Source organism: Pseudophryne corroboree, chromosome 5 (genome assembly GCF_028390025.1).
Source record: "Pseudophryne corroboree isolate aPseCor3 chromosome 5, aPseCor3.hap2, whole genome shotgun sequence".
Lineage (NCBI taxonomy): Eukaryota > Metazoa > Chordata > Amphibia > Anura > Myobatrachidae > Pseudophryne > Pseudophryne corroboree.
Genome location: NC_086448.1, coordinates 589,438,563 through 589,460,863, shown reverse-complemented (window position 1 = coordinate 589,460,863; position 22,301 = coordinate 589,438,563). Strand labels below are relative to the sequence as shown.

Sequence of the window (22,301 nt, the reverse complement as noted above, 5' to 3'; positions counted from 1 at the left end):
TATACAAGCAGCTATTGGGGAAAATTCACTCAGTGATAGTGTTTATCCCTACATTATATAGCGCTCTGGTGTGTGCTGGCATACTCTCTCTCTGTCTCCCCAAAGGGCTGTGTGGGGTCCTGTCCTCAGTCAGAGCATTCCCTGTGTGTGTGCGGTGTGTCGGTACGGCTGTGTCGACATGTTTGATGAGGAGGCTTATGTGGAGGCGGAGCAGATGCCGATAAATGGGATGTCGCCCCCTGTGGGCCGACACCAGAGTGGATGGATAGGTGGAAGGTATTAACCGACAGTGTCAACTCCTTACATAAAAGGCTGGATGACGTAACAGCTATGGGACAGCCGGCTTCTCAGCCCGCGCCTGCCCAGGCGTCTCAAAGGCCATCAGGGGCTCAGATGGCAGACAAAGATGTCGACATGGAGTCTGACTCCAGTGTCGACGAGGTTGAGACATATACACAATCCACTAGGAACATCCGTTACATGATCCCGGCAATAAAAAATGTGTTACACATTTCTGACATTAACCCAAGTACCACTAAAAAAGGGTTTTATGTTTGGGGAGAAAAAGCAGGCAGTGTTTTGTTCCCCCATCAAATGAGTGAATGAAGTGTGAAAAAGCGTGGGTTCCCCCGATAAGAAACTGGTAATTTCTAAAAAGTTACTGATGGCGTACCTTTTCCCGCCAGAGGATAAGTTACGCTGGGAGATATCCCCTAGGGTGGATAAGGCGCTCACACGTTTGTCAAAAAAGGTGGCACTGCCGTCTTAGAATACGGCCACTTTGAAGGTACCTGCTGATAAAAAGCAGGAGGCTATCCTGAAGTCTGTATTTACACACTCAGGTACTAGACTGAGACCTGCAGATAGTGCTGCTGCAGCGTGGTCTGTAACCCTGTCAAACAGGGATACTATTTTGCGAACATAAGACGTCGTCTTATATATGAGGGATGCACAGAGGGCAGGGCCGAAACTAGGATTTTTGTCACCCGGGGCAAGGTAGTCATTTGACACCCCCCCGCAAAAAAAAAAAAAAAAAAATCTTTTACAATAAATAAATAAAAATAATAAATTAATAAAAATATTATATATATATATATCTCTTTCAGAACTTTTTTACCTGAAAAATTGCCTTTTCTAACATAAATTTCATATCCAGGAAAAAGTGTCCCCATTTTACACAGTACGACAGGCAAGTGTCCCCATTCCCCATTTTACACATTGCGGCAGACAGGTGACCCCATTTTACACATTGCGGCAGACAGGTGTCCCCATTTTACACATTGCGGCAGGAAAAAGTGTCCCCATTTTACACATTGCGGCAGACAGGTGACCCCATTTTACACATTGCGGCAGACAGGTGTCCCCATTTTACACATTGCTGCAGGAAAAAGTGTCCCCATTTTACACATTGCGGCAGGCACGTGTCCCCATTTTACACAGTACGCTGGCAAGTGTCCCCATTTTACACATTGCGGCAGGAAAAAGTGTCCCCATTTTACACATTGCGGCAGGAAAAAGTGTCCCCATTTTACACATTGCGGCAGGCACAGGTCCCCATTTTACACAGTACGCTGGCAAGTGTCCCCATTTTACACATTGTGGCAGGAAAAAGTGTCCCCATTTTACACATTGCGGCAGGCACGTGTCCCCATTTTACACAGTACGCTGGCAAGTGTCCCCATTTTACACATTGCGGCAGGAAAAAGTGTCCCCATTTTACACATTGCGGCAGGAAAAAGTGTCCCCATTTTACACATTGCGGCAGGAAAAAGTGTCCCCATTTTACACATTGCGGCAGGCACAGGTCCCCATTTTACACAGTACGCTGGCAAGTGTCCCCATTTTACACATTGCGGCAGGCACAGGTCCCCATTTTACACAGTACGCTGGCAAGTGTCCCCATTTTACACATTGTGGCAGGAAAAAGTGTCCCCATTTTACACATTGCGGCAGGCACAGGTCCCCATTTTACACATTGTGGCAGGTGGTGGAGGGAGAGAGAGAGAGAGAGAGAGAGGAAGGGAGAGGGGCTGACTTACATTTAAAGCGGTTCTCGCCGCTCTTCAGCCGCCTCTCCCTCCTCGTCTGCGCAGCTCCCCCTTCTCCCTCCTCCGGCTGGGTTTCGTGGAATGACGCATTTGCGCCGTGACGTCACGACGCAATCGCGTCATTCCGCGAAACCCCGCCCCCCGAGCTGGGCACTCGGGAGAAGGGGGTTTCAAAGGCTAAAAGTGCCGCGGCGGGTGTTAGAGGGTCTCGGCGCCCCCTCCAATCCGGCGCCCAGGTCGCCAGCCCCCCTAGCCCCCCCCTAGTTTCGGCCCTGCAGAGGGATATTTTGCCGGCTGGCATCCAGAATTAATGCAATGTCCATTCTGTCAGGAGGGTATTAGAGACCCGACACTGGACAGGTGATGCTGACTTTAAAAGGCACATAGAGCCTTATAAGGGTGAGGAATTGTTTGGGGATGGTCTCTGGGACCTCGTATCCACAACAACAGCTGGGAAGAAAAATTTTTTACCTCAGGTTTCCTCACAGCCTAAGAAAGCACTGTATTATCGGGTACAGTCCTTTCGGCTTCAGAAAAGCAAGCGGGTCAAAGGCGCTTCCTTTCTGCACAGAGACGAGGGAAGAGGGAAAAAGCTGCACCAGTCAGCCAGTTCCCAGAATCAAAATTCTTCCCCCGCTTCCTCTGAGTCCACCGCATGACGCGGGGGCTCCACAGGCGTAGCCAGGTACGGTGGGGGGCCGCCTCAAAAATTTCAGCGATCAGTGGGCTCGCTCACAGGTGGATCCCTGGATCCTTCAAGTAGTATCTCAGGGGTACAGGCTGTAACTCAAGGCGTCTCCCCCGCCGTTTCCTCAAATCTGCCTTGCCGACAACTCCCTCAGGCAGGTGCCCCTACTTCAACAAGGACGGGGTTACTATTCCACACTGTTTGTGGTACCGAAACCGGACGGTTCGGTGAGACCCATTTTAAATTTGAAGTCCTTGAACACATACATAAAAAAATTCAAGTTCAAGATGGAATCGCTCAGGGCGGTTATTGCAAGCCTGGAGGAGGGGGATTACATGGTATCCCTGGACATCAAGGATGCTTACCTACATGTCCCCATTTACCATCCTCACCAGGAGTACCTCAGATTTGTGGTACAGGATTGCCATTACCAATTCCAAACACTGCCGTTTGGACTGTCCACGGCACCGAGGGTCTTTACCAAGGTAATGGCAGAAATGATGATACTCCTTCGAAAAAAGGGAGTTTTTAATTATCCCATACTTGGACGATCTCCTTATAAAGGCGAGGTCCATGGAGCAGTTGTTGGTCGGAGTGGCACTATCTCGGTAAGTGCTACAACAGCACGGATGGATTCTATACATTCCAAAGTCACAGCTGGTTCCTACCACACGCCTGCTGTTCCTGGGGATGGTTCTGGACACACAACAGAAAAAAGTGTTTCTCCCGCAGGAGAAAGCCAAGGAGCTGTCATCTCTAGTCAGAGACCTCCTGAAACCAAAACAGGTATCGGTGCATCACTGCACACGAGTCCTGGGAAAAATGGTAGCTTCTTACGAAGCAAAATTCCATTCGGCAGGTTCCATGCAAGAACCTTTCAGTGGGACCTCTTGGACAAGTGGTCGGAATCGCATCTTCAGATGCATCGGCTGATAACCCTGTCTCCAAGGACCAGGGTATCTCTACTGTGGTGGCTGCAGAGTGCTCATCTTCAAGAGGGCCGCAGATTCGGCATACAGGCCTGGGTCCTGGTAACCACGGAGGCCAGCCTTCGAGGCTGGGGGGCAGTCACACAGGGAAGAAATTTCCAAGGACTTTGGTCAAGTCAGGAGTCGTCCCTACACATAAATATTCTGGAACTGAGGGCCATTTACAATGCCCTAAGTCTGGCAAGGCCTCTGCTTCAAAACCAGCCGGTACTGATCCAATCAGACAACATCACGGCAGTCGCCCATGTAAACCGACAGGGCGGCACAAGAAGCAGGATGGCGATGGCAGAAGCCACAAGGATTCTCCGATGGGCGGAAAATCACGTCTTAGCACCGTCAGCAGTGTTCATTCCGGGAGTGGACAACTGGGAAGCAGACTTCCTCAGCAGACACGAAAGACACCCGGGAGAGTGGGGACTTCATCCAGAAGTCTTCCAACTGTTGGTGAACTGTTGGGAAAGGCCACAGGTGGACATGATGGCGTCCCGCCTAAACAAAAAACTAGATATTGCGCCAGGTCAAAGGACCCTCAGGCAATAGCTGTGGACGCTCTAGTGACACCGTGGGTGTACCAGTCGGTTTATGTATTCCCTCCTCTGCCTCTCATACCAAAGGTACTGAGAATAATAAGAAAATGAGGAGTAAGAACGATACTCGTGGTTCCGGATGGGCCAAGAAGAGCTTGGTACCCAGAACTTCAAGAAATAATATCAGAGGACCCATGGCCTCTACCGCTCAGACAGGATCTGCTACAGCAGGGGCTCTGTCTGTTCCAAGACTTACCGCGGCTGCGTTGGACGGCATGGCGGTTGAATTCCGGATCCTAAAGCAAAAGGGCATTCCGGAGGAAGTCATTCCTACGCTGATAAAAGCCAGGAAAGAAGTAACCGCAAACCATTATCACCGTATTTGGCGAAAATATGTTGCGTGGTGTGAGGCCAGGAAGGCCCCAACAGAGGAATTTCAGCTGGGTCGTTTTCTGCACTTCCTACAGTCAGGAGTGACTATGGGCCTAAATTTGGGTTCCATTAAGGTCCAGATTTCGGCTCTGTCGATTTTCTTCCAGAAAAAAATGGCTTCACTGCCTGGAGTTCAGACATTTGTAAAGGGAGTGCTACATATTCAGCCCCTTTTTTGTGCCTTCTGTGGCACCTTGGGATCTCAACGTGGTGTTGAGTTTCTTAAAATCACATTGGTTTGAGCCACTTAAAACTGTGGATTTGAAATGTCTCACGTGGAAAGTGGTCATGTTATTGGCCTTGGCTTCGGCCAGGCGTGTGTCAGAATTGGCGGCTTTGTCATGTAAAAGCCCTTATCTGATTTTCCATATGGATAGGGCAGAATTGAGGACTCGTCCCCAGTTTCTCCCTAAGGTGGTATCAGCTTTTCACTTGAACCAACCTATTGTAGTGCCTGCGGCTACTAGGGACTTGGAAGATTCCAAGTTACTGGACGTAGTCAGGGCCTTAAAAATTTATATTTCCAGGACGGCTGGAGTCAGGAAAACTGACTCGTTTTTTTATCCTGTAGGCACCCAACAAAATAGGTGCTCCTGCTTCTAAGCAGACTATTGCTCGCTGAATTTGTAGCACAATTCAGCTGGAGCATTCTGCGGCTGGATTGCCGCATCCTAAATCAGTAACAGCCCATTCCACGAGGAAAGTGGGCTCATCTTGGGCGGCTGCCCGAGGGGTCTCGGCTTTACAACTTTGCCGAGCTGCAACTTGGTCAGGGGCAAACACGTTTGCTAAATTCTACAAATTTGATACCCTGGCTGAGGAGGACCTTGAGTTCTCTCATTCGGTGCTGCAGAGTCATCCGCACTCTCCCGCCCGTTTGGGAGCTTTGGTATAATCCCCATGGTCCTTACGGAGTTCCCAGCATCCACTAGGACGTCAGAGAAAATAAGATTTTACTCACCGGTAAATCTATTTCTCGTAGTCCGTAGTGGATGCTGGGCGCCCATCCCAAGTGCGGATTGTCTGCAATACTTGTATATAGTTATTGCCTAACTAAAGGGTTATTGTTGAGCCATCTGTTGAGAGGCTCAGTTATATTTCATACTGTTAACTGGGTATAGTATCACGAGTTATACGGTGTGATTGGTGTGGCTGGTATGAGTCTTACCCGGGATTCAAAATCCTTCCTTATTGGGTCAGCTCTTCCGGGCACAGTATCCTAACTGAGGTCTGGAGGAGGGGCATAGAGGGAGGAGCCAGTGCACACCAGATAGTTATTTGGATTTTTTCTTGGACCGAGCGCTGTCTGTTCTGATGTTCTATGTGATGTGTAGCAACTAAAGAATATCAATGTGTATCAATTAAAGAATAATAATGAAAAAATAAAGGATGATAATGAAAAATAAAAAATAAATAAATGAAAAATAAAAATAAAAATAGAATTAAAAATAAATAAAAAAATAAAAAGAGAAGGGGTTAGGGAAGGAGAACAGTGCAATGTTTACAGCTCCTTTGGAGCTTTTTTGGAGCTTTTAGACACTAGTTCAGGAAAGGAAACAGTCTCTTAATAGAAAAACTTATTTATTTATTTATTTTTAATTCTATTTTTATTTTTCATTTATTTATTTTTTATTTTTCATTATCATCCTTTATTTTTTCATTATTATTCTTTAATTGATACACATTGATATTCTTTAGTTGCTACACATCACATAGAACATCAGAACAGACAGCGCTCGGTCCAAGAAAAAATCCAAATAACTCACTTCTAAATAACCTGAGCAGCTTCACATCACAGCGCAGCCCACTATACAACCCTTTTCTCGCACACCAGATAGTACCTAATCTTTCTTTTAGAGTGCCCAGTCTCCTGCGGAGCCCGTCTATTCCCCATGGTCCTTACGGAGTTCCCAGCATCCACTACGGACTACGAGAAATAGATTTACCAGTGAGTAAAATCTTATTTTTACTATAAACTTAATGGGATTCTCCTAGGTTACTTAAAGCAAATCACAAATGACAGAATTTGAATTTCTTGCATAGGATCTTAGATGTTTATAAGACATACAGTACATTTACAGTGCAGTGCCAGTCTGGAGGCACATGAACACAAAAGTTTTAATTCTAAGTACACACTAGGCACATTAATGGTGCTGTCCCCAGGGCCCTTTCATGAAGGCAATGCTCGCAACCCATATTTATGGCCCTGGGTACTGATCCCGCCTACCATTGATTTGGTGTCGCCCACATGGGGCCACTTATAGGAATTTTTCAAGGGCCACTTTTAGCTCCCAATCTGCCCTTGGCTGCAAACTTAAATGCATTGTACAATCCATGAACTAAAACCCCACTATTTATTTATGTACAGATGTATTGAGGTGAGTGAGCTTACTATGATGAGTGCTAAGCTCTCTGTATAACAGGTAGATTAGTGAAAAAAAAAAAAAATTATATATATATATATATATATATATATATATATATATAGATGTATGTGTGCATGTATGTTCCAGCATAACTCTGGAATTGCTGGAGCAATTTACACCAAACTTGGTAGACGTATGACTTAGAATCTGGAAAAAAACACTGTGGGGTAAGACACCCCTAGTAACCCTAAGGGTGGGGGTTGGAAGGGGGTGACATGTACAAATATTTAACATACAGTGGGAGGAGCTTGGCCTGTTGTCCCTGCATTTATAGCACTGAGCAGGGCAGCATCAGAGGCGGGACGGGGCAGAGAAGGAGGCGGATTAGTCTCCTCAGTGCCAGCTTTTGACAGATTGTCAGCGGCAGGTAGAGCATGTCCTGTTTACGTGTAATTGCTGATCTTCCGTGATAAACTAACCAGTTACCTTTAGGTATATTACGTTGTTAAAATAAGACACAGATACTACAGATTCTCTTCCAATAAAATCTTTGTGATTATACTTGAAATTCCATAGCGAAGCACAGGAGGTAGGTAGTCAGCCAGAGAACCGAACCCCCGCCCCCCGAACTTCACTACCCGAGCCCAGATCAGTCAGGCCCGGATTATCCTGCCTGACTCGGAAACCAGAACGAGGCAAAACGTCATCATCCCGCTGTCGGATTCTCGCTGGGTTTGGATTCAAGATAAGGAGCCACGCGTTACCGCCGCCATTTTCACTCCGGCATTGGAGAGTGTAGAGAGAGGACGTGTCTCCGTCCTCAGTGTTAGTGTCTTGTGCTGCATCTGTCCAGTCACAGTGGCAGTGTCCTCTGCTGCCATATGTCCAGTGCTGCTGTATAAGTCCAGTCCATTGCAGTGGTGCTGTGTTGTCCTGCATCAGTACAGTGGTAGTGTCTTGTGCTGCATCAGTCCAGTCACAGTGGTGGTGTCCTCTGCTGCCATATTTCCAGTGCTGCTGTATAAGTCCAGTCCATTGCAGTGGTGCTGTGTTGTCCTGCATCAGTCCAGTGGTGGTGTCTCTGTGCTGCTTTATACGTCCAGTGGTACTGCCGTATATATGTACATTGATACTGCCGTATATGTCCAGCGGTACTTCCATATAAATCCAGTGATCCTGCCGTATAATTCCAGTGGTACGGGCGTATAAATCCAGTGATCCTGCTGTGTAGTTCTAGTGGTACTGGCGTATAAATCCAGTACAGTAATACTTCCGTATATGTCCAGTGATACTTCCATATATGTCCAGCGGTACTGCCGTACAAATCCAGTGATCCTGCCGTATATGTCCAGTGATCCTGCCATATAATTCCAGTGATCTGGCCGTATAATGCCAGTGATCCTGCCGTAAAATTCCAGTGGTACTGGCGTATAAATCCAGTGATTCTGCCGTATAATTTTAGTGGTACTGGCGCATAAGTCCAGTCCAGTGATACTGCCGTATATGTCCAGTGGTACTGCCGTATATGTCTAGTGATACTGCCGTAGATGTCCAGTGGTACTGGAGTATAAATCCAGTGATCCTGCCATATAATTCCATATAAGTCCATATAATTCCTTATAAGTACAGTCCAGTGTGCTGCCATATAAGTTCAGTGATGCTGTACTGTGCTGTAAATGATTTACTCCAAATAAAGGGGTTATAAATATTTAATCCAAATAATTTTCACAGGGATTGCCCTGTGTGGTGTAGAGGTATGCTCTCCTGTAACGCATATTGTTATATAACTCCAGAAAAATAATGGAGAACAAAAATGTGCAGGATAAAATAGGGAAAGATCAAGAACCACTTCCTCCTAGTGCAGAATCAGCTGCTACTAGTTAGGACATAGATGATGAAATCCCATCAACATCGTCTGCCAGCGTTATAGTAGAGGACATGTAGTATCCAAAAAGCCAAAGTTCAGTAAAAAGACCCACCCAATTTTTTTTAATGGTCTGAGGAGAAACGTAAACTTGCCAATATGCCATTTGTGACACGAAGCGGCAAGGAACGGCTAAGGCCCAGGCCTATGTTCATGACTAGTAATTCAGCTCCACATGACGATGGAAGCCCTCATCCTCCCACTAGAAAAAGGATAAGAGTTAAGCTGGAAAAAGCACAGAAAAGAACTGTGCATTCTAAGATGGTATCACAAATCCCCAAGGAGAGTGCAAGTGTGTCGGCGGATGCGATACCTGACCTTCCCAACACTGGATGGGAAGAGGTGGCTCCTTCCACCATTTGCACGCCCTCTGCAAGTGCTGGAAGTATCACCCACAGTCCAGTTTCTGATATTCAAATTGAAGATGTCACTGTTGAAGTACACCAGGATGAGGATATGGTTGCTGGCGCTGAGGAGGAAGTTGACGATGAGGTTTCTGATGGTGATGTGGTTTGTTTAAATCAGGCACCGGGGGAGACACCTGTTCTCCGTGGGTTGAATAAGCCCATTGTGATGCCTGGGCAAAATACAAAAAAAAGCCACCTCTTCGGTGTGGAATTATTTCTCCACAAATCCGGACAACAGGTGTCAAGCCATGTGTTGCCTCTGTCAATCTGTAATAAATAGGGGCAAGGACGTTAACCACCTAGGAACATCCTCCCTTACACGTCACCTGCAGTTCATTCATCAGAAGTCAGTGTCAAGTTGTGAAACTTTGGGTAAGAGCATAAGCAGTCCACTGACACCTAAATCCCTTCTTCCTCTTGTACCCAAGCTCCTGCAAGCCACACCACCAACTCCCTCAACGTCAACTTCCTCCTCAGTCAGGAACGTCAGTAGCCCTGCAGGACATGTCACTGGCAAGACTGAGGAGTCCTCTCATAACCGGGATTCCTCCGGAGGATCCTTGCGTGGTAAGCCTGCTGTTGTTGCTGCTGGGAGTCGATCATCATCCCAGTGGGGAAGTCAGAAGACCACTTGTAACACTTCAACTAAGCAACTGACTGTCCAACAGTCCTTTGTGAGGAAGATGAAATATGACAGCAGTCATCCTTTTGCAAAGCGGATAACTGAGGCCTTGACAGCTATGTTGGTGTTAGACGTGCGTCCGGTATGCGCCATTAGTTCAGTGGGACTTAGAGGATTATTTGAGGTACTGTATTACCGGTATCAAATCCCACCTAGGTTCCACTTCACTAGGCAGGCGATACAGAGAATGTACAGAGATGTCAGAAAAAGTGTCCACAGTGTCCTAAAAAATGCAGTAGTACCCACTTTCCACTTAACCACGGACGTGTGGACAAGTGGAACAGGACAGACTAATGACTATATGACTCTGACAGCCAACTGGGTAGATGTATGGCCTCCTGCAGCAACAACAGCAGCGGCACCAGTAGCAGCGTCTCACAAACGCCAACTCGTTCCTAGGCAGGCTACGCTATTTATCACCGCTTTCCGTAAGAGGCACACCACTGACAACCTCTTACGGAAACTGTGGGACATCATTGCTCATTGGCTTACCCCAATTAGACTCTCCTGGGGATTTGTGATATCGAACAACGCCACCAATATTGTGCGATCAATACATCTGGGCAAATTACAGCACGTCCCATGTTTTGCACATACAATTAATTTGGTGGTGCAGAATTTTTTAAAAATTACAGGGGCGTGCAGGAGTTGCTGTCAGTGGCCCAAAAAATTGTGGCCCACTTTCGGCATTCAGCCACCACGTGCCGAAGACTGAAGCGCCATCAAACACTCCTGAACCTGCCCTGCCATCACCTGAATCAAGAGGTGGTAACGAGGTGGAATTCAACACTCTATATGCTTCAAAGGATGGAGGAGCAGCAAAAGGCCATTCAAGCCTATACATCCACCTACGATATAGGCAAATGAGGGGGAATGCACCCGACTCAAGCGCAGTGGAGAATGATTTCAGTCTTGTGCAAGGTTCTCCAACCCTTCAAACTTACCACACGTGAAGTCAGTTCAGACACTGCCAGCTTGAGTCAGGTCATTCCCCTCATCAGGCTTTTGCAGAAGCAGCTGGAGAAATTGAAGGAGGCGCTAAGACGAAGCGATTCCGCAAAGTATGTGGGACTTGTGGATGGAGCCCTTCATTCGCTTTTCCAGGATTCAAGGATGATCAATCTGTTGAAATCAGAGCACTACATTTTGGCCACTGCGTTCGATCCTAGGTTTAAAGCCTACGTTGTATCACTCTTTCCGGCAGACACAAGTCTGCAGAGGGTCAAAGACATGCTGGTAAGAAAATTGTCAACTCAATTGGAACGTGACCAGTCAACAGCTCCTCCTTCACTTTCTCTAGCAACTGGGGCTGTGAGGAAAAGGATAAGATTTCCTAGCCCACCCGCTGGCGGTGATGCAGGGCAGTCAGGAGCGAGTGCTGACATCTGGTCCGGACTGAAGGACCTGCCAACGATTACTGAAATGTCTACTGTCACTGCATATGATTCTGTCACCATTGAAAGAATGGTGGAGGATTATATGAGTGACAGCATCCAAGTAAGCATGTCAGACAGTCCGTACGTATATTGGCAGGAAAAAGAGGCAATTTGGATGCCCTTGCACAAACTGGCTAAATTTTACCTAAGTTGCCCCCCCCCCCCCACCAGTGTGTACTCCGAAAGAGTGTTTAGTGCAGCCGGTGACCTTGTCAGCGATTGGCGCAAGAGATTACTTCCACAAAATGTGGAGAAGATGATGTTCATCAAAATTAATTATAAATTCCTCCGGGAAGACCTTTATCAGAAATTGCCTCCAGAAAGTACACAGGGACCTGTGATGGTGGATTCCAGTGGGGACGAATTAATACTCTGTAAGGAGGAGGATGTACACAGTGAAAGGGGTGAGGAATCGGAGGATGAGGTCGACATCTTGCCTCTGTAGAGCCAGTTTGTGCAAGGAGAGATTGATTGCTTCTTTTTTAGTGGGGGCCCAAACAAACTAGTCATTTCAGCCACAGTCTTGTGGCAGACCCTGTCGCTGAAATGATTGGTTTGTTAAAGTGTGCATGTCCTGTTTATACAACATAAGGGTGAAAGGGGCCAAGGACAATTCCATCTTGCACCTCTTTTTCTTCTTTGCATCATGTGCTGTTTGGGGCCTAATTTGTAAGTGCCATCCTGTCTGCCACTGCAGTGCCACTCCTAGATGGGCCAGGTGTTTGTGTCACACACTTGTGTCGCTTAGCTTAGTCATACAGCTACCTCATTGCACCTCTTTTACTTCTTTGCATGATGTGCTGTTTGGGGCCTAGTTTTTTTAAGTGCCATCCTGTCTGCAACTGCAGTGCCACTCCTAGATGGGCCAGGTGTTTGTGCTGCACACTTGTGTTGCTTAGCTTAGTCATACAGCCACCTCGGTGAAACCTTTTGGTCTAAAAACATTATTGTGAGGTGTTCAGAATAGACTGGAAATGAGTGGAAATGAATGTTATTGAGGTTAATAATACCGTAGGAGCAAAATTACCCCCAAATTCGGTGATTTTAGCTGCTTTTATGTTTTTTTTTTTTTTAAATCATCCAGATCCAAAACCAAAACACGGAAGGGTGGTTTTGGCAAAACCAATTCAAAACCAAAACACGAGCGGGGAATTAGAACTAAAACACGAACGGGGCCCGCCACACATCTCTTATTTATTTATATATATATATATATATATATATATATATATATTTTAGCAGGAGTACCCGGCGTTGCCCGGGATTTTAAGAATGTTTGTTTATAAAAATGAATTTAGATATTTATACACACAGTATACATAACATAGTATAAAAAAAAGGTAAAATGTTATGCACATCAATAAAATGAAAACCCAATTTAAAAAAAGCACAGCACATTATGTATCTCCAGATATAGTCTGTGCTGCTGGGGAACCGTGCTACTTCCACTATATAACTCTCAGTGTGTGGGTTTGTGCTACCTCCATTCCCCTCCTCACATCATGTCACTGCCCCTGTCACATGCAGCCCTGTCATCACTGACATATCATGCATGTCCTGATATAGGGGGTAATTCCAAGTTGATCGCAGCAGGATTTTTTTTAGCAGTTGGGCAAAAATAAGAATTTACTCACCGGTAATTCTATTTCTCGTAGTCCGTAGTGGATGCTGGGAACTCCGTAAGGACCATGGGGAATAGCGGGCTCCGCAGGAGACTGGGCACTCTAAAAGAAAGATTAGGTACTATCTGGTGTGCACTGGCTCCTCCCTCTATGCCCCTCCTGACCTCAGTTAGGGAAACTGTGCCCGGAAGAGCTGACACAATAAGGAATGGATTTGGAATCCCGGGTAAGACTCATACCAGCCACACCAATCACACCGTACAACTCGTGATACTATACCCAGTTAACAGCATGAATAACAACTGAGCCTCACGAAAAGATGGCTCATAACAATAACCCTTTAGTTAGGCAATAACTATATACAAGTATTGCAGACAATCCGCACTTGGGATGGGCGCCCAGCATCCACTACGGACTACGAGAAATAGAATTACCGGTGAGTAAATTCTTATTTTCTCAGACGTCCTAGTGGATGCTGGGAACTCCGTAAGGACCATGGGGATTATACCAAAGCTCCCAAACGGGCGGGAGAGTGCGGATGACTCTGCAGCACCGAATGAGCAAACTCAAGGTCCTCCTCAGCCAGGGTATCAAACTTGTAGAATTTTGCAAATGTGTTTGAACCCGACCAAGTAGCAGCTCAGCAAAGCTGTAAAGTCGAGACCCCTCGGGCAGCCGCCCAAGAAGAGCCCACCTTCCTCGTGGAATGGGCTTTTACTGATTTAGGATGCGGCAGTCCAGCCGCAGAATGTGCAAGTTGAATCGTGCTATAGATCCAGCGAGCAATAGTCTGCTTTGAAGCAGGAGCACCCAGCTTGTTGGGTGCATACAGGATAAATAGCGAGTCCGTTTTCCTGACTCTAGCCATCCTGGAAACACAGATTTTCAGGGCCCTGACTACGTCCAGCAACTTGGAATCCTCCAAGTCCCGAGTAGCCGCAGGCACCGCAATAGGGTGGTTCAAATGAAACGCTGATACCACCTTAGGAAGAAATTGGGAACGAGTCCTCAATTCCGCCCTATCCATATGAAAAATCAGATAAGGGCTTTTACACGAGAAAGCCGCCAATTCTGATACACGCCTGGCCGAAGCCAAGGCCAACAGCATGACCACTTTCCGCGTGAGATATTTTTGCTCAACGGTTTTAAGTGGCTCAACCAATGCGACTTTAGGAAATCCAACACCACGTTGAGATCCCAAGGTGCCACTGGAGGCACAAAAGGGGGCTGAATATGCAGCACTCCTTTTAACAAAAGTCCGAACTTCAGGCAGTGAAGCCAGTTCTTTTTGGAAGAAAATCGACAGAGCCAAAATCTGGACCTTAATGGAACCCAATTTTAGGCCCATAGTCACCCCTGACTGTAGGAAGTGCAGAAATCGACCCAGCTGAAATTCCTCCGTTGGGGCCTTCCAGGCCTCACACCAAGCCACATATTTCCGCCATATGCGGTGATAATGTTTTGCGGTCACATCCTTCCTAGCTTTAATCAGCGTAGGAATGACTTCCTCCGGAATGCCCTTTTCCTTAAGGATCCGGTGTACAACCGCCATGCCGTCAAACGCAGCCGCGGTAAGTCTTGGAATAGACAGGGCCCCTGCAGTAGCAGGTCCTGTCTAAGCGGCAGAGGCCAAGGGTCCTCTGAGATCATTTCTTGAAGTTCCAGGTACCAAGCTCTTCTTGGCCAATCCGGAACAATGAGTATAGTTCTTACTCCTCTCCTTCTTATTATTCTCAGTACCTTGGGTACGAGAGGAAGAGGAGGGAACACATAAACCGACCGGTACACCCACGGTGTCACTAGAGCGTCCACAGCTATCGCCTGAGGGTCCCTTGACCTGGCACAATATCTTTTTAGCTTTTTGGTGAGGCGGGACGCCATCATGTCCACCTGTGGCCGTTCCCAACGGTTCACAATCAGCTGGAAGACTTCTGGATGAAGTCCCCACTCTCCCGGGTGGAGGTCGTGCCTGCTGAGGAAGTCTGCTTCCCAGTTGTCCACTCCCGGAATGAACACTGCTGACACTGCTATCACGTGATTCTCCGCCATCAAAGAATCCTTGTAGCTTCTGCCATTGCTACCCTGCTTCTTGTGCCGCCCTGGCGGTTTACATGGGCGACCGCTGTGATGTTGTCTGACTGAATCAGAACCGGTTGTTTTTGAAGCAGGGGTTCTGCTTGACTCAGGGCTTGTAAATGTCCCTTAGTTCCAGAATATTTATGTGTAGGGAAGTTTCCTGACTTGACCATTGTCCTTGGAAGTTTCTTCCCTGGGTGACTGCCCCCCAACCTCGGAGGCTTGCATCCGTGGTCACCAGGACCCAGTCCTGTATGCCGAATATGCGGCCTTCGAGCAGATGAGCACTCTGCAGCCACCACAGCAGAGACACCCTGGCCCTCAGGGACAGGGTAATTAAACGATGCATCTGGAGATGCGATCCGGACCACTTGTCCAACAGATCCCACTGGAAGATCCTTGCATGGAATCTGCCGAAGCGACTTGCTTCGTAAGAAGCTACCATCTTTCCCAGGACTCGCGTGCAGTAATGCACCAACACCTGCTTTGGTTTCAGGAGGACCTTGACCAGAGATGATAATTCTTCCTCCGGGAGAAATTCTTCTGTTCTGTGTCCAGAATCATGCCCAAGAACAGCAGACGCGTCGCAGGAATCAGCTGCGACTTTGGGATATTCAGAATCAAGCCGTGCTGATGCAGCACTTCCTGAGATAGTGCCACGCCGACTAGCAACTGCTCCTTGGACCTCACCTTTATAAGGAGATCGTCCAAGTACGGAATAATCATGACTCCCTTCTTTCGGAGGAGCATCATCATTTCGGCCATTACCTTGGTAAATACCCACGGTGCCGTGGACAGACCAGGCGGCAACGTCTGGAATTGGTAATGACAGTCCTGTACCACAACCTTGAGGTACTTTGAACTTGAACTTTTTTATATAAATGTTCAAGCATTTTAAATTTAGAATGGGTCTCACCGAACCGTCTGGTTTCGGTACCACAACATTGTGGAATAGTAACCCCGTCCCTGTTGAAGGAGGGGTACCTTGATAATCACCTGCTGAAGATACAGCTTGTGAATTGCCGCCAGTACTACCTCCCTTTCTCTGAGGTCAGCAGGCAAGGCTGATTTGAGGTAACGGCGAGGGGGAGTCGCCTCGAACTCCAGCTTGTATCCCTGTGATACTACTTGCAGAACCCAGGGATCCATCTGTGAGCGAGCCCACTGGTCGCTGAAGTTCCGGAGACGCGCCCCCACCGCAACTGGCTCAGCCTGTGGAGCCCCAGCGTCATGCGGTGGACTTAGAGGAAACGGGGGAAGATTTTTGATCCTGGGAACTGGCTGTCTGGTGCAGCCTTTTTCCTTCTTCCCTTGCCTCTGGCAGAAAGGAAGCACCTTTGACCCGCTTGCTTTTCTGAGGCCGAAAGGACTGTACCTGATAATACGGTGCTTTCTTAGACTGTGAGGGAACCTGAGGTAAAAATTTTGACTTCCCAGCTGTTGCTGTGGATACGAGGTCCGAGAGACCATCCCCAAACAATTCCTCACCCTTATAAGGCAGAATCTCCATGTGCCTTTTAGAATCAGCATCACCTGTCCACTGCCGGGTCCATAATACCCTCCTGGCAGAAACGGACATCGCATTAATTCTGGATGCCAGCCGGCAAATATCCCTCTGTGCATCCCTCATATAGAAGACGACGTCTTTAATATGCTTTATGGTTAGCAGAATAGTATCCCTGTCGAGGGTAACACTATTATCTGACAGGGTATCAGACCACCCTGCAGCCGCACTACACCTCCATGCTGAGGCAATTGCAGGTCACAGCATAGTACCTGAGTGTGTATATACAGACTTCAGGATTTCCTCCTGCTTTCTATCAGCAGGCTCCTTCAAGGTGGCCGTATCCTGAGACGGCAGTGCCACCTTTTTTGACAAACAGGTGAGCGCCTTATCCACCCTAGAGGATATCTCCCAACGTGACCTATCCGCTGGCGGGAAAGGGTACGCCATCAGTAACTTTTTAGAAATTACCAGTTTCTTATCGGGGGAAACCCACGCTTCTTCACACACTTCATTCAATTCATCTGATGGGGGAACAAAACACTGGCTGCTTTTTCTCCCCAAACATACAACCCCTTTTTAGTGGTACTTGGGTTAATGTCAGAAATGTGGAACACATTTTTTTTATTGCCGAAATCCTGCAACGGATGCCCCTAGTGGATTTTGTATATGTCTCAACCTCGTCGACACTGGAGTCAGACTCCGTGTCGACATCTGTGTCTGCCATCTGAGGTAGCGGGCGTTTTTGAGCCCCTGATGGCCTTTGAGACGCCTGGGCAGGCGCGGGCTGAGAAGCCGGCTGTCCCATGGCTGTTACGTCATCCAGCCTTTTATGTAAGGAGTTGACACTGTCGGTTAATACCTTCCACATATCCACCCACTCTGGTGTCGGCCCCGCAGGGGGTGACATCACGTTTATCGGCACCTGCTCCGCCTCCACATAAGCCTCCTCATCAAACAAGTCGACACAGCCGTACCGACACACCGCACACACACACACAGGGAATGCTCTGACTGAGGACAGGACCCCACAAAGTCCTTTGGGGAGACAGAGAGAGAGTATGCCAGCACACACCACAGCGCTATTTAATCAGGGATTTACACTAATAGAAAGTGATTTATCCCTATAGCTGCTTTTTTATATATAGTTTGCGCCTAAATTTAGTGCCCCCCTCTCTTTTTAACCCTTTGAGCCTGGGGAGCTGTCTTCCAGCTGCACTGTGAAGAGAAAATGGTGCCAGTGTGCTGAGGGAGATAGCCCCGCCCCTTTTTCGGCGGACTTCTCCCGCTCTTATAATTGTATTATGGCAGGGGATTTTTACACATATATAGCTAATTGGGCTATATTATGTGTTGTTTGCCAAAGTTAAGGTACTCTAATTGCAGCCCAGGGCGCCCCCCCCCCCCCCCAGCGCCCTGCACCCATCAGTGACCGGAGTATGTGGTGTGCATAGGGAGCAATGGCGCACAGCTGCAGTGCTGTGCGCTACCTTAATGGAGACCGAAGTCTTCAGCCGCCGATTTCCAGGACGTTCTTCTTGCTTCTGGCTCTGTAAGGGGGACGGCGGCGCGGCTCTGGGACCAGACGACCAAGGCTGGGCCTGTGTTCGATCCCTCTGGAGCTAATGGTGTCCAGTAGCCTAAGAAGCCCAAGCTAGCTGCAAGCAGGTAGGTTCGCTTCTTCTCCCCTTAGTCCCTCGTAGCAGTGAGTCTGTTGCCAGCAGATCTCACTGAAAATAAAAAACCTAACAAATACTTTCTTTACTAGGAGCTCAGGAGAGCCCCTAGTGTGCAACCAGCTCGGGCCGGGCACAGATTCTAATTGAGGTCTGGAGGAGGGGCATAGAGGGAGGAGCCAGTGCACACCAGATAGTACCTAATCTTTCTTTTAGAGTGCCCAGTCTCCTGCGGAGCCCGCTATTCCCCATGGTCCTTACGGAGTTCCCAGCATCCATTAGGACGTCAGAGAAACCATGTGCACTGCAGGGGAGGCAAATATAACATGTGCAGAGAGAGTTAGATTTGGGTGGGGTGTGTTCAATCTGCAATCTAATTTGCAGTGTAAAAATAAAGCAGCCAGTATTTACCCTGCACAGAAACAAAATAACCCACCCAAATCTAGCTCTTTCTGCACATGTTATATCTGCCTCCCCTGCAGTGCACATGGTTTTGCCCAACTGCTAAAAAAAATCCTGCTGCAATCAACTTGGAATTACCCCCATAGTCTGTTCTGCTAGCCCTCCCCTAGGAGTGCTAGTGCTGTGTTACCCCCACAGTGTTTGTTCCCAGAGTGTAAGTAATATGTGTAGCAAGTTTGGTGTAAATTGCTCCAGGCATTCCAGAGTTATGCTGTCTCCTGAAATACTCAGAGCTGCTGTCCCACCCCTAGGGGTGCTAGGGGTGTCTAACCCCCACAGAGTTTGTTCCAAGATTTTAAGTCAGATGTGTACCAAGTTTGGTGTAAATTGCTCCAGGCCTTCCACAATTTTGCTGCCTCCTGAAATATTATGTGCTGCTGTCCCACCCCTAGGGGTGCAAGTTGTGTCTAACCCCCACACAGTTTGTTCCAAGATTTTAAGTCAGATGTGTACCAAGTTTGTTGTAAATTGCTCCAGGCCTTCCACAGTTTTGCTGTCTGCTGACATACTCTGTGCTGCTTTCCCATCCCTAGGGGTGCTCGGGGTGTCTGACCTCCACAGTATTTGTTTCAAGAGTGTAAGTTATATGTGTACCAAGTTTGGTGTAAATTTCTGCAGGCATTCCAGAGTTATGCTGTCTGCTGACATACTCTGTGCTGCTGTGTCACCCCTAGGGGTGCTAGGGGTGTCTTCCCCCCAAAGTATTTGTTGCCAGATTGTAAGGCATATGTGTACCAATTTTTGAGTATATTGCTCCAGGAATTCCGGAGTTATGCTGTCTCCTGATATACTCTGTGCTGCTGTCTGCCCCCCTAGGGGTGCTAGGGATTTCAAATTGTTTAAATTGCCTCCGCCATGTTTTAATACACTTGTATGTAAAATTTCACGATCTTCGCTAGTAAACTGTGGACTTGTATAGACAGATGGACAAATTTTCATTTTTATATATTAGATAGATATTTATTAGATATCTATCTATATATATATATATCTATCTATATATATATATATATATATATATATATATATATATATATAACTAGAATCACAAAGAAAATACTCTAGAAAGCAAACCGCTCCTTTTCCTCACCACTTCAATCATTGGGCATGTGTGTGCATATTTTAAGCATATCAGGCAGAGATTAGAAATTGTGCAGCGAGTCTCACCTGCTCAGTGCAGTATGCCAAGGCAAACACTTCAAGGAAGACATGTTATAGTCAGTGAGGCAGTTTAGAACCAGTCCGTCATTTAGGAGATAAAAATTCATCCTAGCAACAGCAGAGCGAACTTCCCCATGAGACACAGCCTGAATGATATAACTCAGGCAATCTTGCAGTCCACTGGCTGAGTGTGTCATCTTCAATGTCAGAACTTCTACTGGGGATAATTTTAATGTACCTAAAAAACTTGGTAGAGAGAAAAACAGTGTCAGTTTTACTAGTATACTCACAGGTGCAGCAATATAATTCTGCCAAACATGTAGCATTTTGTTATGATTATGTCTAAAAACAAAACATTACATTTCAAACTGAATAAACATTAAGTTAACTAAACAGGTAAGAGCCATTGTACTGTAAATCAGGGACGTGGAACCAACTACATATCATTCTGCACAGATAATGTACAGTCTCTTAATTCTCTTCAGGCCGCCTGACATAGTGCACACACACTGAGTGATACTGCAAACGATATCGCTCAGTGATGTCACGCTACAGCCGGCTCGTTTTTGGCCGACATAGTCAAAATTGCCCTGCATGTACGGCTGACAGAGAGGGTTGTTAACGATCCCCGGGAACACGCATCGGTCGTCGTTTGTGGCATACACACACTGTGCAATATTTTAGTAAATTTCGCTCAGAAGGAGGGAAATGAGCTATATTGACTAAAATATTGCAGTGTGTATGCACCTTAAGATAATATGAACTCCATTCATAAGCTGTAGACAGAGCACAAGTAAGTAAAACCAACCAGACAAAAATACAGTACTGTATCTCCAATTTAGCAATGTATTTGTCCAATTCAGTGATACTAGCTCTATAAAAACTTTTTGTTGTAAATGCATTTAGCCATGCTACACTGGAAGTCTGATTCATGTTTAACAAGCATCTGGGCACAACCATGTTGCACAGCAGATGGGGTAGATGTAACGTGTGCAGAGAGATTTGGGTGAGTTATATTTTTTCTGTGCAGGCCACCTAAAACTAAATCTTTCTGCATGTTACACCTGCCCCACCTACATGTTTTTTTTCCAGTTGCTTGCTTATTTGCTTTACTTGCAAACATGAATCAGGCCTTCTGTTAGTGTTTACTATTAAAGGGGGGGGGGGGGGTGAGGAGGGAGGGGGTAGGGGGATTTTTACACCTTCCAGTGAGAAAGCAACCTGTCCACTTCTGTCAATTTATAGACCGTGGTACATAAATGATATCTAGTTCCTTATTGGTTGCTATGGACAACTTCTCTATATTGCTTATGGCGAAGGATTGATACATTTCCCGTTATTGAGAGGAATCTTATTATTAACTTAATGTACATACAGTATTCATATCCATCTAGAGGACCCACTTTCTTAAATTTATTAAGAAAATGAAGTGTTGAATTCAGTTTGGTATTCTGCTTAAAGGAGTTTAATTTAGCATGCTTGTTTTCTTCAATCAAAGTCAGTACTTTAGGATTTTAATACCTACCGGTAAATCCTTTTCTCGTAGTACATAAGGGATATTGGGGAGAACTAGTACGATGGGGTATAGACGAGGTCCAAAGGAGCTAGTGCACTTTAAATTTCTTCAACTGGGTGTGCTGGCTCCTCTCCTCTATGCCCCCTCCCACAGGCAGTTATAGGTAAAACGTGCCCGAAGGAGAAAGTACATATATGAGAGAAGGAACAAGATAACAAAAGGTGGTGAGGTTTACGCACCAGCACACCACAACCATATAACAACCAGCAACGGCTGGTAACAACAACAGCAACAGCTGAACAGGTAACTACAGAACAAGAACCTGCAGAAAAGTCAATGTACTGAGGCGGGCGCCCAATATCCCTTATGTACTACGAGAAAAGGATTTACCGGTAGGTATTAAAATCCTATTTTCTTTAGCATCCATAGGGGATATTGGGGAGAACCAGTACGATGGGGACGTCCCAAAGCTTCCAGAACGGGTGGGAACGTGCAGAGACTGCTGCAGCACCGCCTGCCCAAACTGGGTATCCTCTCTGGCCAGGGTATCAAATTTGTAGAATTTCACAAAAGTGTTCTTCCCCGACCAGATAGCAGCTAGGCATAGTTGCAAGGCCGAGACTCCACAAGCAGCCGCACAGGAAGAGCCAACTGATCTTGTGGAGTGGGCCTTCAGAGACTTCGGAAAAGGTAAGGCTGCTGACACACAGGCCTGTTGGATAGTAAGCCTAATCCAACGAGCAATAGACTGCTTTGAAATAGGGCAACCCTTCTTCTGAGCATCA

The 22,301-nt window shown here is 46.8% G+C and overlaps 1 protein-coding gene across 3 annotated transcripts in view; it reads right to left on the bottom strand.

Moving 5' to 3' along the window:
* RTTN (rotatin) overlaps positions 1 to 22,301 on the bottom strand; it is a 660,131-nt gene that overhangs the window by 322,290 nt on the left and 315,540 nt on the right. For all 3 annotated transcript variants that reach the window (XM_063923387.1, XM_063923386.1, XM_063923388.1), the window contains exon 26: positions 20,007 to 20,246. In XM_063923387.1, the coding sequence (XP_063779457.1) occupies positions 20,007 to 20,246 (240 nt within the window). The remainder of the gene's footprint in view (positions 1 to 20,006; positions 20,247 to 22,301) is intronic.